This window comes from Scyliorhinus canicula, chromosome 3 (assembly GCF_902713615.1).
Source record: "Scyliorhinus canicula chromosome 3, sScyCan1.1, whole genome shotgun sequence".
Classification (NCBI taxonomy): domain Eukaryota; kingdom Metazoa; phylum Chordata; class Chondrichthyes; order Carcharhiniformes; family Scyliorhinidae; genus Scyliorhinus; species Scyliorhinus canicula.
Window position 1 is genome coordinate 83,319,465 of NC_052148.1, and position 14,784 is coordinate 83,334,248.

General features: G+C 47.7%; 1 protein-coding gene across 2 annotated transcripts in view; it reads right to left on the reverse strand.

Moving 5' to 3' along the window:
* The window catches only part of pigo (phosphatidylinositol glycan anchor biosynthesis, class O), a 47,301-nt gene extending 32,730 nt beyond the window's left edge, over positions 1-14,571 (reverse strand). The window contains exons 1-3 of one of the 2 annotated variants that reach the window (XR_005459948.1): positions 13,706-14,571; positions 7,455-7,598; positions 4,934-5,057 (exon numbers count right to left, since the gene is read on the reverse strand). Coding sequence is in view for 1 of the 2 variants with exons in the window: in XM_038790798.1 (XP_038646726.1) it covers positions 4,934-5,057; positions 7,455-7,598; positions 13,706-14,213 (776 nt within the window). In the remaining variant the exon portion in view is untranslated. The remainder of the gene's footprint in view (positions 1-4,933; positions 5,058-7,454; positions 7,599-13,705) is intronic. The other variant, XM_038790798.1, reaches the window with a different exon arrangement.
* Between the last annotated feature and the right edge of the window lie 213 nt (positions 14,572-14,784).

Consider the following 14,784-nt stretch of genomic DNA (forward strand, 5'->3'; position numbering starts at 1 on the left):
TGCCTTATACCTTGCTCGATAAGGTAGAAGGGGAGCTCACTCGTTTGGAGACTTTGGGTATTATCAGGCCCGTCTGTTTCGCTGACTGGGCAGCACCAATTGCACCTGTAATGAAGCCAGATGCCACAATACGCTTGTGCGGCGACTAAACATAGTGAATACAGCTTCCCGGCTCGACTGATATCCAATGCCTTGCATAGAGGATCTCTACGCGAAGCTTGCAGGCGGACTCTCGTTTATGAAATTAGATATGAGTCACGCCTACCTACAGTTGGAGCTTGACCCTGCCTCCCGGCCATATGTAACGATTAATACACACCGGGGCCTGTATGAATATACATGGTTGCCCTTTGGGGTATCCTCTGCCTGCACTATTTTTCAATGCTTCATGGACGGCATTTTGAGAGGTTTACCGGGTGTCGCTGTCTACTTAGACGACGTTTTGATTACAGGGATGTCGGAGCAGGAACATTGGGAAAATTTGGAGGCTGTCCTTAGGTGCTTTTCGGAGGCTGGAGTCCGTTTACGTCGCACAAAATGCGTCTTTCAGGCGAGGGAAGTAGTCTACCTGGGTTATCGGGTGGACCGCGAAGGTTTGTACCCCGTCGCAGAGAAGGTGCGCGCAATTCAACAGGCCCCCGCCCCAACTGACACTTCACATCTTCGTTCTTTTCTCGGCCTCGTAAACTATTACGGGAAGTTCCTCCCCAATCTGGCAACTACGCTGGCCCCGTTGCATCATCTGCTAAAGAAAAATCACACCTGGGTTTGGGGTCAGCCGCAAGAAACCGCTTTCTGGCGGGTAAATCAACAATTGTCGTCGTCTGGGTTACTAACCCACTGTGATCCTGGAAAGCCTTTGCTCATCACATGTGATGCATCCCCGCATGGTATTGGGGCCGTCCTGTCCCACAAGATTGAGAACGGGACCAAGCGGCCGATAGCTTTCGCCTCCTGCAGATCGAGAAGGAGGGCCTGGCGGTGGCCTTTGCGGTGATACACTTCCACCAGTACAGGTATGGATGCCACTTCACTATCGTGACTGATCAGCCTCTGCTGGGACTTTTCCCGAGAGGATAAGCCAATACCGCCCATTACTTCCGCACGGATCAAGCGCTGGGCTTTGTTGCTCGCTGCCTTCGAGTATTCTCTGGAGCATAAACCAGGAATCCAGATAGCGAATGCCGACGCACTGGGCCAATTGCCTTTATCGACCGGCCCCATGTCGACCCCCACGACTGGTGAGGTGGTTGCAACCCTAAATTTTATGGACACCTTACCTGTCATGGCATCACAGATCCGTAAGTGGACCCAGACGGAGCCAGTCCTGTCAAAGGTTCGGCATATAGTCCTGTATGGTGGGCAGCATAGACAGCTCCCAGGCGAGTTACGGACATTTTCCTCCAAGCTGTCAGAATTTTGCGTGGAAGACGGTGTTCTCTTGTGGGGGACGTGTGTGATTGTTCCGGAAAAAGGACAGGAGCTGATACTAAGAGACTTGCACAATGGGCATTAGGGTGCGACCAAAATGAAACTGTTGGCCCGGAGTTATGTCTGGTGGCCAGGCCTCGACACTGACATTGAGAAGGTGGCCCAAAACTGCTCCATTTGCCAGGAGCATCAGAAGCTTCTGCCGGCCACGCCCCTACATCACTGGGAATGGCCAGGGCGACCTTGGGCTCGCTTGCATGCGGATTTCGCCGGCCCTTTTCAAGGATCCATGTTCCTTCTATTAATCGATGCCCAGTCTAAATGGTTAGAGGTGCACAAGATGTTAGGCACAACATCCTGCGCAACAATCAAGGATGCGTTTGTCTTTCAGTACGCATGGCCTCCCCGAGGCGCTGGTCATGGACAACGGCACTCCATTCACAAGTGAGGTGTTTGCGGGGTTCATGAAGATCAACTGCATACGCCATATCCGCACCGCCCCATACCATCCGGCTTCAAATGGGTTGGCAGAGCGCGCAGTGCAGACATTCAAACAAGTCCAAAAGAAGCAGTCTTCCGGGTCGATGGACACAAGACTGGCTCGTTTTTTGTTTTCATATCGGACCACCCCACATGCAGTGACTGGGGTAGCTCCCGCGGAACTCCTAATGGGCCGGAGACTTTGCACCCACCTTAGCATGTTTCTCCCGGACATTGGCGCAAAAATACGGCACACACAAGAACGGCAGGGACATGGTTTTTCTCAGCATCGGCCAACTCGGCAGTTTGCGCCCGGTGACCCAGTGTTCGTTCGGAATTTTGCTGGTGGTGCCCAGTGGGTCCCTGGCGTAACCGTTTGCCAAATGGGCCCTATCTCTTACCAGGTGCAAGCCGAGGGTCGTCTCCAGTGCAAGCATGCAGACCATGTTCGGTCGACAAGACCATCCCTTCCAAAGATTCCCCGCCCCCGGAGCTCATTTCTACAGCCACAGAGACAAGACACAGTGGAAAGTATTCCTGATAATCTTCCTCTGGTGCTGCACTCAAAGCCTGCGCAGGTCATTGCAGAACCGCGCAGAGATAGAGACGCCGAGATGGCGGAGGCAGCGGACTCAGACTCCGAGATGGAGACACAGGACGCCTCAGAGGGGGAATCCTCGGGCCCACGGCTGTACAACCATTATGCCGTTCATCACGGAAGCGCCGTTCTCTGTCTCGTTACACGCCCCCCGATCCAGCACCTCGTGCAAATGGTGTCCGGCCTGCGGCAAAACGAGTCCGCGCCCTCCTTTGCCAAGATCTTCGGAGGGGAGGGAAGAGAGTGATGTTATAACCTGCCTGCTTACCACTGGCTGGGGACTAATGGCAATCCCACAATCCTTTGGGTGTATGAGCTCCCCCAATGAGGGGGGCGGAGAAATCATTAGCAGATTCCCGGCATAAATAAAGCTGCCCAGTTTGGAACCGCCTAGAGGAGAGTGAGCAGCAAGGAAGTTGCTGCTGCTGTTGTGTGTATATCTATGTTGTTGTAAATAAATGTTATTTCTTTCTATCCTTCAACATGTACTGGATTCTTCGTGGCCCTCACAAAAAACCCACTGTTTGGTTATTTGCCCTTAACTGTTGCTATGACACAGTCGTACCCTGGCACAGTCCAGTCTTCTGCATTTGGTCAGGTTGTGTTTTTAGTTTCAAGCCCTGGTGCAGCAGGGTGAGGCTAGATTGTTCCATTGCAGCGGTGCCTCTTTGGAGACCACTGATTTGGGCTGTACATGATGGCACTATTAGCAGAGCATCAATTCAAGTAGCTTATGACAGACAAGCAGATCTGCCACCAATGTTTTCCTGGACAGTCTCACACCTGCTGCCATTTTTCAGTGAGTATGTGAAGGGGCTCCTGGGAGCAATGAGGAAGGGAGTAGGGAAACCAACGGGCTTTGATCCCTGAAAAACAGATTGATTTTTTTTTTTTCATGAGATGGATGAAAAATGGCAAACATGTACAAACTGTAAGAAAGTGACTCAGCTCCCCTTTGTGTTTCAGTCATAGAGTCTAAATGATAAAAAGAACATAATGTGGAGAACGATGCCAGAGGTAAACACCATTTCTCTATAGGTAGTGCAATGATATATAGTTTGATACAGGAGACCGCCCCGCTGATTGCATCTCAACTCTATTAGATTCTATAAAAGCAATTGTTATTAAAAAGTCTGGCCATTTATCACCAATGTGTAATTTCCATTCTCACTTACATTTTGTTCCACTTTAGGTAGAATCATTCACAGGAATGATTCCAGTGATAAAGAACTGTAGCTATGAAGATATATTGGAGAGGTTGAGTCTGTTTTCCTTGGAGAAAAGGCAGCGAGGAGACTTGAGAGGTATCCAAGATGCTGAGGGACATGGACAAATAGTCCACGGTAAATAGTGAGAAACTGTTCCCACTCATGACAGCAGATTCAAAATAATTGGCAAAAAGAGAAAAAAAATATTTTATCCAGAGGGTGGTTAGAGTTTGGAACTAACTTCCACAGAGGGAGGTGGAGGCAGGTTCGTTTGAGGTATTCAATGGGGAACTGGATTGCTTTCTGAAAAGAAAGAGTGTTATTGCAGGGGAGTGGGACTAGGTAGAATAATCTTTCAGAGAGCTAGTGCAGACTCGATAAGCTAAATGGCCTTCACCTGCACTATAAAGATTCTGGCATTGTGTCTCTCAATCCACTGTGCAACAGCAGTCCATGGGTGACTGATCATTCCTCTATTGAAAAAGGAACTTCCCAAAAGGGCTCTGAAAATCAGGAATTCAATAGGAGGAATTGTATGCCAAAGTTTTAATTATGCTGTGTCACGTTAGCCCCATTTGCAGCTATGTCAGGAATGAGTGAAACTTTTCATAAGATTGTCTTTGATTCAGTACTATATAGGAGTTGATTTCCTCCATCAACAGAAATCTTAATTTAAATGATATATTTTACCCACGTGTTTTCCTTTGGTATGTTGTGGGATACCTCCATTAAACTTTGCTCATTACTCATTAGCAGGTGGCTACTTCATATTAAAATCTGCAGGTTTTGCAAGGGTCAATCTCAGTGGTCACCATTTTAGTGCTTTCTTAACTATATTAAGATTAATTAAGCAATCTCAATTGACTCTGAATTGCCCTTTGAAATGGTCTTGTAAGCCACTCAGTTAAAGGGCAATTAGGAACAGGCAACAAATGTTGGTATTACCAGGATCTGAACTAATTGCTCCAGGTGTCAGGATTACTAGCTAAGTAATATCACAATTACGTCACAATACTCCATATTTTTCCACTCTAGTCCAAGGTACTGAACTCAATAATAGCACCGTTATAAATGCCCAGCTGAAATGGGTCAACACCGATCAAGTAGTAGTATTATTTCTTTATAGCTCACTATTGCATATGGTTGTCTATTTAATAGAGAAGACATTGCAACAGCCTTCAAACATTCATAACTGCAGATGTAACACCAAATGTACCTCAACATCTTGTTCATCTGATTGAGCTTTTCTGCCATCGCTGGGTGATGAGGTCCATATCTATGTCCACAGTGGTCAACTCCCAGGAAGTGTGCAATGAGTACATCCCATTCATTCCCTGCCACTAAAAATAGAGAACAAACTTGCACTTGAGTATAAATCATTACATTAATTATTAAAAGAGGCAAGAACAAATTAATCATATCTTGAATGAACAAAGACAAAGCTGAATGAACCAGGAAAGCTGAATGAACTGCTGTAGTTACTGCTGAAGCTGAATTAACTATTAGCTTCATGCATACACAATACTTTCGAGATATAGGTGAACACTTCTGACTCATGTTTGAAAAATGCAGTCATTACAATGTCAAAATGATCACAAATGTAAATCAGCACTCAAGGACAACTAAAACAAACTCCAACTGAATAAGAGGACATTGAATAATCCAAAAGCATCTTCTATTTTTCAGATTAAAAACTACAGGAGTGGTTTTATTAATGTTTGACAACTTGGGTATTTACTCAGTGTACACACAAGGAATTCAAATGTATAGTCTCCACGATCAGATGTGGTAACCTTACTATTGGACAAGCAATCCACCCGTGGCGATTTCAAATCACACCATAGACAAATTGAGAAACAGAATGAATTAATTCCCATGATTTGTGAACTGACCCCATATAAAGCAACCATGAAAACTGCTGGTTTGTTATAAAAACCCAATTGGTTCATTAACGCCAGAGACGTGCACCAACCTGGTCTGGACTATATGTGACTCTAGAGTCACACAACATGGTTGGCTTTTGGGATCTAGGAGTGATCAATAAATGTAACCTTGCCAGTGTTGCCTACAATCGGAGGGCATAAAAAAAAATCATCCCATCGATTAAAATAGATGAAAAACTTGTGTCTGAATTACAAATGATGACCAAGATTATATTCTCTGGCGTTTAGAAGAATAAGAGGTCAGCACATTGAATGAAACATACAAGATTCTAAAGGGCTTGACCGGTAAATACAGAGGTTGTCTGCAACACGGGGCACAGTCTTAGGATAAAAGGCCAATCATTTAGGAATGAGTTAAGGACTGTTCATCTTTGGAATTCTCTATCCCAGTGGATGTTGCATTGTTGATTATATTTAAGGTGAGGAGTGTGTGTTTTGGTCTGTCAGGGAATCAAGGACTGTGGGGAGTGGGCGAGAAAGTGAAGCCTAAGATCAACCATAATCGTATTATATGGCAATGTAGGCTCGACAAGCAATATAATCTATTCCAATAGCTTGTGCTCTTGTATAAAAATATAGTCCAGAAATGGCCTGTATAACACTCTCAACTTAATTTTCTCATTGAGTATGAATAAAGATTAAATTCAACATGCTACTTTAATTTAAATAGGGTACATCTTCTGGTACAGATGTTGCTGTATAATATGCTACTCAGTGATTGTATAAGAATTTGCCATGAAAACAATAATCAAAAACAATTCATAAATCCGATTGGGGTGATGCAGTGGTTAGCACTGCTGCTTACCACACTGAGGACCCGGGTTTGATCCCGGCCCTGGGTCACTGTCTGTGTGGAGTTTGCACACTCTTCCCATCTCTGCGTGGGTTTCACCCCCACAACCCAAAGATGCGGTTAGGTGGATTGGCCACGCTAAATTGCCCCTTAATTGGGAAAAAAATAATTGGGTACTCTAAATTTAAAAAAATAAATAAATCCGATTAAAATATATGGTGACAGCATGGTAAAATTTGAATTCTTTATTCTATCTTGCACAAAAGTGATATTCAAAATGTTTGGGCCCCAGTGAAAAACAACAATTACTTCCATCAATTTACAGAGACTTCATTATCCTTTACCACTAAATTCTATTGTTTATAGGGATGCAGTGCTCCAAGAGATGGAGATTTGTTGACACCTTGACCCAACGTCATCTTTGAGTGTGCTCAGGAACGATGGCTGTCAAAACCTGGCTCCGAATTGATTGATTTTTAAAATTTTGTTTTGTTTTTCTTTTTAAAAAATGTTTCCAATTAAGGGGCAATTTAGCGTGGCCAATCTACCTACGTTGCACATCTTTTGGATTGGGGGGGCAAGACCCACGCAGACATGGGGAGAATGTACAAACTCCACACGGACCCAGGGCCGGGATTGGAACCCGGGTCCTCAGCGCCGCAGTCCCAATGCTAACCACTGCGCCACATGCCGCCCTCGGGCACCATATGTAATGAATCCGGGTCCTCTGCGCTGAGGGGCAATCGACAGGCTCAATCAACAGGCTTTCCTATAACTCAAATAAATTCAATGACGGTACAAACATGCAACAGCTTTTCTCTTCAGCAAGTTCAACTGCTCCAAATAGTAAGTGAAACATAGAAGTTATGTGCAAGCTCTATTAAAGATCTTGCTCCAAGTCAGCCTACAGCTTTAAAATGCTAATTTAACAAAATATGGATTCTTAGCTATAAGGATACTTAAGGTCCAGCTACATATTTCAAAAGGTAATTATTAATTACCTGTTGTGTAAATGTGTTGAAGGATGCCATCATCCACCGTGTGAAGATCTTTCACATTAAAAGAAGGAAAGGGGAATGATTTGAAAAACTTATTTGGAAACAGACCTTCCCAAGTGTCATCTCCCATGAAAACCACTTTCTTCTCTAAGGGAGCAAAACACACAAGAAAATAGGTTCACTTTGCTTCATATAGTTAAATTATAAAATACATATTTCCTCAGACGTTACTGATACTATTTATCTGGTGTTAAAACATTTTAAATGCCATAACAATCTTCACAGTAACATTATTTTCTGGCTGTCAACAAATACATTTTTTTACAGGCACACATCACCCTCAGAATCAATGGTCCAATAAATTGACTTAATTACCCAAGCTACTAAATACTTTTTTCCAGAATTTTCTTCTAAACCTATTAAGAATTACAAAAAAAGTCAAGCTCACAAAATTTAGGCACAATTTGATTGGAGTCAAGCTCTGCACTGGGATATTACTAGGTTTAATCGGTTCAGATCCTGCAGTTTATTCGCGCACAACATTGGTAAACTTCCTACCACATACCACCATTGAGTCAGAGCTTTACAGAACAGAAACAGGCCCTACGGCCCATCATGTCTGCATCGGCCATGAAGCACCTGTCTATTCTCATCCCGTTTTCCAGCACTTGGTCTGTAGCCTTGTATGCTATGGTGTTTCAAGGGCTCATCTAATGCTTTTTAAATGTTGTGAGGGTTCCCGCTTCCACCAGCCTTCCAGGCCATCAGTACCAGATTCCCACCACCCTCTGGGTGAAAAAGGTTTTCCTCAAATCCCCTGCCCATTACCTTAAAGCTATGCCCCCTGGTTATTAGTCCCTCTATTAAGGGGAAATGTTTCTTCCCATCTATCCTATTGATATCCTTCATAATTTTGCACACCTCAATCAGGTCCCCCTGAACCTTCTCTGCTTTAAGGAAAACAATCCCAGCCTAACCAGCCTCTCCAGGCAACATCCAGGTGAATCTCCTCTGCACCCTTTCTAGTGTAATCACATCCTTCCTGTGGTGTGGCGATCAGTACTGCACACAGTACTCTAGCTGTGGCCTAGCAAGCGTTTTGTACAGCTCCATCATAACCTCCCTGCTCTTACATTCATTCAATGACTCGGCTCGTAAAGGAAATTATCCCACATGCCTTTTTAACCAACTTATCTACCCATCTTGCGGCCTTCAGGGACCTATAAGAATGCGCCCCATAGTCCTCTGTACATCCTAGCGTCCTACCATTCATTGTGTATTCCTTTGCCTTGTTACTCCTCCCAAAATGCATCACCTCAAGCTTTTTAGGGTTAAATTCCATTTGCCGCTGTCCTGTCCATCTTACCAGTCCGTCAATATCACCCTTAATCCAAGGCTTTCCTCCTAGCTATTTACCACACCATCAATTTTTGTGTCATCTGTGAACTTATTGATCATAGCCCCCACATTCCAGTAACTTCATTTGAAGCCTACTTGTGACAATAAGCAATTTTCATTTCATTTCATTAGATTATTAACGTACACTAATTATAGAATCCCTGCAGTGCAGGAGGCCGTCATTTGACTCATCACGTCTGCACCGACCCTCTGAAGGAGCACCCTGCCCAGGCATGCACCCGATCCCCGTAACCCCACCTAACATTTTGGACACTAAGGGGCAATTTAGCATGGCCAATCCACCTAACCTGCACATTTATGGACTGCTGGAAGAAACCAGAGCACCTTTGGAAACCCACAGACAAGGGGAGAACGTGCAAACTCCACACAGACAGTGACCCAAGGCTGGATTCCAACCTGGGGTCCTGGTGCTGAGAGGCAGCAGTTCGAACCACTGTGCCATCATACCACATGAGATACTACAAACAGTAAGGGACCTAGCACCGATCCCTGTGGTACAGCGCTGGACACAGGCTTCCAGTCACAAAGTAAAACCTTCGACCAACAACTTCTGCTCCTGCCACTAAGCCAATTTTGGATCTAATTTTGCCAAGTTGCCCTGGATCCCATGGGATCAGTCTCCCATGCAGGACCTGGTCAAAAGCCTTACTTAAATCCAAGTAGGCTACATCAACTGCACTACCCTCATTAACTCCTCAAAAAATTCAATCAAATTTGTTGAACATGATCTCTCCGTCTCAAAGCCGTGCTGACTATGCTTGATTAATCCTGGCCTCTCCTAGTGGAGATTAATTCATAGAATCAGAAGGCGGCCATTCAGCCCATCGAGTCTGCGCCGATCATCCGAAAGAACATTCTACCCAGGTCCACTCCCCCGTCCACCCCACCCTATCCACACAGCCTGCACATCCCTGGACACGAAGGGGTAATTTTAGCATGGTCAATCCACCTAACCCACACATCTTTGGACTGTGGGAAGAAACCGAAGCACCCAGAAGGAAATCCACACAGACACGGGAAGAACGTGCAAACTCCACAGTCACCCAAGGTTGGAATCGAACCTGGGCAGTGCAAACCACTATGCCACCATATTGTGTCCCTCAGAATTTTCTCCAATAATTTCCCTACCACTGAAGTTTGGCTCACTAATCACCAGTAATTATGTTTTGTCCCTACTTTTCACAGTAACTTCATTGAAGCCTACTTGTGACAATAAGCGATTATTATTACAACTACTCCCCTTCTTGAAAAATGGTACATTCACTGTCCTGCTCTCCGACACCTCACCTGTGGTCACAGAAGATTTTAAAATTAAGGCGAGAGCCCCTGCAAATCTCCTCTCATAAGAACTAGGAGCAGGAGTAGGTCATCTGGCCCCTCGAACCTGCTCCGCCATTCAATGAGATCATGGCTGATCTTTTGGACTCAGCTCCACCTTTCCCGCCCGACCACCATAACCCTTAATCCCCTTATTCTTCAAAAAACTATCTATCTTTATCTTAAAAACATTTAATGAAGGAGCCTCAACTGCTTCACTGGGCAAGGAATTCCATAGACACAACCCTTTGGGTGAAAAAGTTCCTCCTAAGGTCAGTCCTAAATTTACTTCCCCTTATTTTGAGGCTATGCCCCCTAGTTCTGCTATCACCCGCCAGTGGAAACAACCTGCCCGCATCTATCCTATCTATTCCCTTCATAATTTTATATGTTTCGATAAGATCCCCCCCGTATCCTTCTAAATTCCAACGAGTACAGTCCAAGTTTACTTTTTTTTTTATAAATGTTTTTATTCAGTTTTCATATTTTATATTGAACAAATTACAAATTGTTAGGAGAAAGAAAAAAGAAAAAAAACAAACACGCAAAAATTAACATACATATTACAGGTAAGCATCTTCGTAGTAGTAACTGCGCCCCCCCCCCCCCCCCCTCCTCAACATGTTTATTTAGTTTGGTTTTGGGCCTTAGCTAGCCATCGAACCCCCGTAACGAACCTGTAGCCCCCCCCCCTCCCGCTACCTTCCCCCGACTATTCTTCCTCTTGTACATTGGCCACAAATAGGTCCCGGAACAGTTGCATGAATGGCTCCCACGTTCTGTGGAAGCCGTCGTCCGACCCTCGGATGGCAAATTTGATTTTCTCCATTTGGAGAGATTCCGAGAGGTCGGACAGCCAGTCCGCAGCTCTGGGCGGTGCTGCTGACCGCCAGCCAAACAGGATTCTACGGCGGGCGATCAGGGAGGCAAAGGCAAGGGCGTCTGCCCTCCTCCCCAGGAATAGATCTGGCTGTTCTGAAACCCCGAAGACCGCCACTATCGGGCATGGCTCCACCCTCACTCCCACCACTTTGGACATAACCTCGAAGAAGGCTGTCCAGTACTCCACGAGTCTGGGGCAAGACCAGAACATGTGGGCGTGGTTGGCCGGGCCTCTTTGGCACCGTTCACATCTGTCTTCCACCTCCGGGAAGAACCTACTCATACGGGTTCTTGTTAAGTGGGCTCTATGTACCACTTTTAGTTGCGTCAGGCTGAGCCTTGCGCACGTGGAGGTGGAGTTGACCCTATGCAGTGCTTCGCTCCAGAGTCCCCACCCGATCTCCATCCCCAGGTCGTCCTCCCATTTCCTCCTTGTTGCGTCCAGTACGGTGTCGTCCCTATCTACCAGTCGGTCATACATGTCACTACAGTTCCCTTTCTCTAGGATACTTGCGTCCGGTAGGTCTTCCAGTAGTGTCTGTCGTGGCGGTTGTGGGTACGTCCTTGTCTCCTTTCGTAGGAAGTTTTTGAGCTGCAGGTACCGTAGCTCGTTCCCCCCAGCTAGCTGAAATTTCTCTGTCAGTTCGTCCAGTGTTGCGATCCTGTCGTCCGTGTATAGGTCCCTGACTGTCAGTGTCCCCCCGTCCTGCCTCCACCTTTTGAAGGTGGCGTCGGTCAGTGCTGGTTTGAACCTATGGTTGTTGCAGATGGGAGCCCTGTTCGACATTTTGGTCAGGCCAAGTTGCTGCCGCAGTTGGTTCCAGGATTGGAGGGTGGCTGTTACCACTGGGCTGCTGGAGTGTTTTTTGGGTGGGGATGGGAGTGCTGCCGTGGCGAGGGCCCGAAGGGAGGTTCCCATGCAAGAGGCCTCCTCCGCACGCACCCACTCAGCTTCTGGCTCCTGGATCCATCCCCTTACTCGCTCGGCTGTTGCTGCCCAGTGGTAGAATTGTAGATTCGGGAGGGCTAACCCTCCCCTGGTTTTTGTTTTTTGTAAGACCTTCTTTGGGATCCTAGCATTTTTACCCCCCCATACGAACGCCATGATGAGTTTGTCCAGCGCTTTGAAAAAGGCCTTGGGGATGTAGATCGGAATGGATCTAAACAGGAAGAGGAACCTGGGCAGTACGTTCATTTTGATCGTCTGAACTCTCCCCGCGAGGGAGAGCGGGAGTGTGTTCCATCTTTGCAGGTCCTTTTTAACGTCCTCCGTCAGGCTGGTGAGGTTCCATTTGTGGATCCCTTTCCAGTCATGGGCTATTTGGATCCCCAGGTAGCGGAATTTATGTCGGGCTTGTTTGAACGGCAGCCCCTTTAGTGCTGCGCCCCCCCCCCCCCCCCCCCCCTTGCGAGTGTCTTTCTTAGGTATCAGCGAGATTGAGGCCTGTGCTAACGTGGGTGGCAACGTGCCCCTAGCTAGCGAGTCTGTGAACATCTCCCGCAGGTGCGGGGCCAGCGCTGCCGCAAATTTTTTGTAGAAGTCCGCCGGGAATCCGTCCGGTCCCGGCGCCTTCCCCGCCTGCATGGAGCTAATGCTCTCCATGATCTCTCCCAGTGCTAGTGGTGCTTCCAGATCCCGTTTTCTGCCCTCTCCCACAACTGGTATGTTCAGTCCGTCAAGAAACCGGTTCATCCCAGCCTTCCCCGTTGGGGGCTCTGAGGTGTACAGCTCTTGGTAGAAGGCCTTGAAGGTTTTGTTAATCCTCTCTGGTTCTGTTTCCAACGTGCCTCTGGTATCTCTGATTTGCGCAATTTCTCTGCTGGCTGCCTGCTTTCTCAGCTGGTGGGCCAACAGGCGGCTGGCTTTGTCTCCGTGTTCGTATAGGGCCCCGCGTGCCTGGCGGAGTTGGTGTACTGCTTTCCTGGTGGAGAGCAGGTCAAAGTTCCTTTGTAATTCTTTTCTCTCCGCCAGGAGTTCTACAGTCGGGGCCTCGGAGTATTTATGGTCTACCTCCAGTATGGAGTCGACCAGCTTCTGCCTAGCCACCCTTTCCTCCCTATCTCTTTGCGCTTTGTAGGCTATGATTTCCCCTCTTAGTACGGCCTTAAGCGCTTCCCAGAACGTGGAGGGTGAGACCTCCCCGTTTTGGTTCAGTCCAAGTTTACTTAACCTCTCCTCGTAATTCAACTCCTTCAGCACTGGGATTAACCTCGTGAATCTCCTCTGCACACCCTCCAGCGCCAGTACGTCCTTTCTCAGGTAAGTAGACCAAAACAGAACTCCAGATGTGGCCCCATTAACACCGTATACAATTGCAGCATAACCACCCTCGTCTTAAACTCCATCCCTCTATGGAGGACATGAGGACATTCCTCTATGGAGGAATGAAGGACAAAATACCATTTGCCTTCTTAATCACCTATTGCACCTGTAAACCAACTTTTTGCAACTCATGCACTAGCCACATTAGTTTAAACACTCCCCAACCGCTCTAGCAAATACCCCGCCCCCGCTCCCCGCTCCCCGACATTAGTTCCAGTCCTGCCCAGGTGTAACTCGTCCAGCTTGTACAGGTCCCACCTCCCCCAGAACCGCCAATGGTCTAAAAACACGATCCCCATTTGAACAAACGTACCATTTTGCACAAATTGCTGAATCAAGTTATCTTCCTGAATTGCAGAAGATGCAAAGTTGCTGCCGACATCTATAAAGGTGGGTAGGGTACCGGTAGTCATGCCTTTAATTCTCTGCATGGTGGTTGTGGGAGGGTCAGCTCTGAACTGGAAAAGCCGGGCATGTTGAGGTTTGGAAAGAACGGTGCGATATATCACTTCCAGCTTGTTCTCATACGGGTTGGGATTCCTGTTTTCTGGGTTGTATTTCGCAAAGTCGAACCTCAAAGCGTCTATGACCAGCACCACCGCCCGGGAGAAGCGCCTGGACATCCAGCACGAGTTGAGGTCTTGGCCGAAGCCCGCCTCCCGGTGGCCGCCTCGGGCGGCGGGGATGGCGGCCTCCCGACACCAGCTGCGGTTGCGGAGCTCCACTCGAACCAGCAGGAAACCGCTGAGAAAGAGGCCGAGGCCGGCATAGAAGAGCAGGCAGGTCCAACAGAGGGACAGGACGGTCACCAACCTGGGCATGGCGGCGGCTGTAAATGCAATTCACCATTCAAACTGCAAGACTGCAAACTGGCCACTTTACACCGGCAGTGCCAACGGTGCTCCGTCCCTGAACATCACCTCCCGAGGGCGGGGGGAGGCTTTCTGTCGCGACCGCTAATCACACCAGGCTCCTCCCAGCGGTCAAATATTACTCATAGAGGGCGGCAAGGTTTACTGCTGGCGCTGGGCTCCAAATCGCTGTCGGCCCGACAAGGCCAAGGTCACTCACCTGTCGCCCCGCAACACAACCAACAGACTGAGCGACCCGGTAGTTTCCTCCCTACGCAGCCTCCCCCTGCAGCGCCATCTGCAGCATCGGCGACCCGGCAGCTTCCTCCCTACTCAGCCTCCCCCTGCAGCGCCATCTGCAGCATCGGCGACCCGGCAGCTTCCCCCTTACCCAGCCTCCCCCCCGACGCAGCGCCATCTGCAGCATCAGCGACCCGGCTGCTTCCTCCCTACTCAGCCTCCCCCTGCAGCGCCACCTGCAGCATCGGAGACCCCGCAGCTTCCTCCCTACTCAGCCTCCCCCTGCAGCTTCCTCCCTACT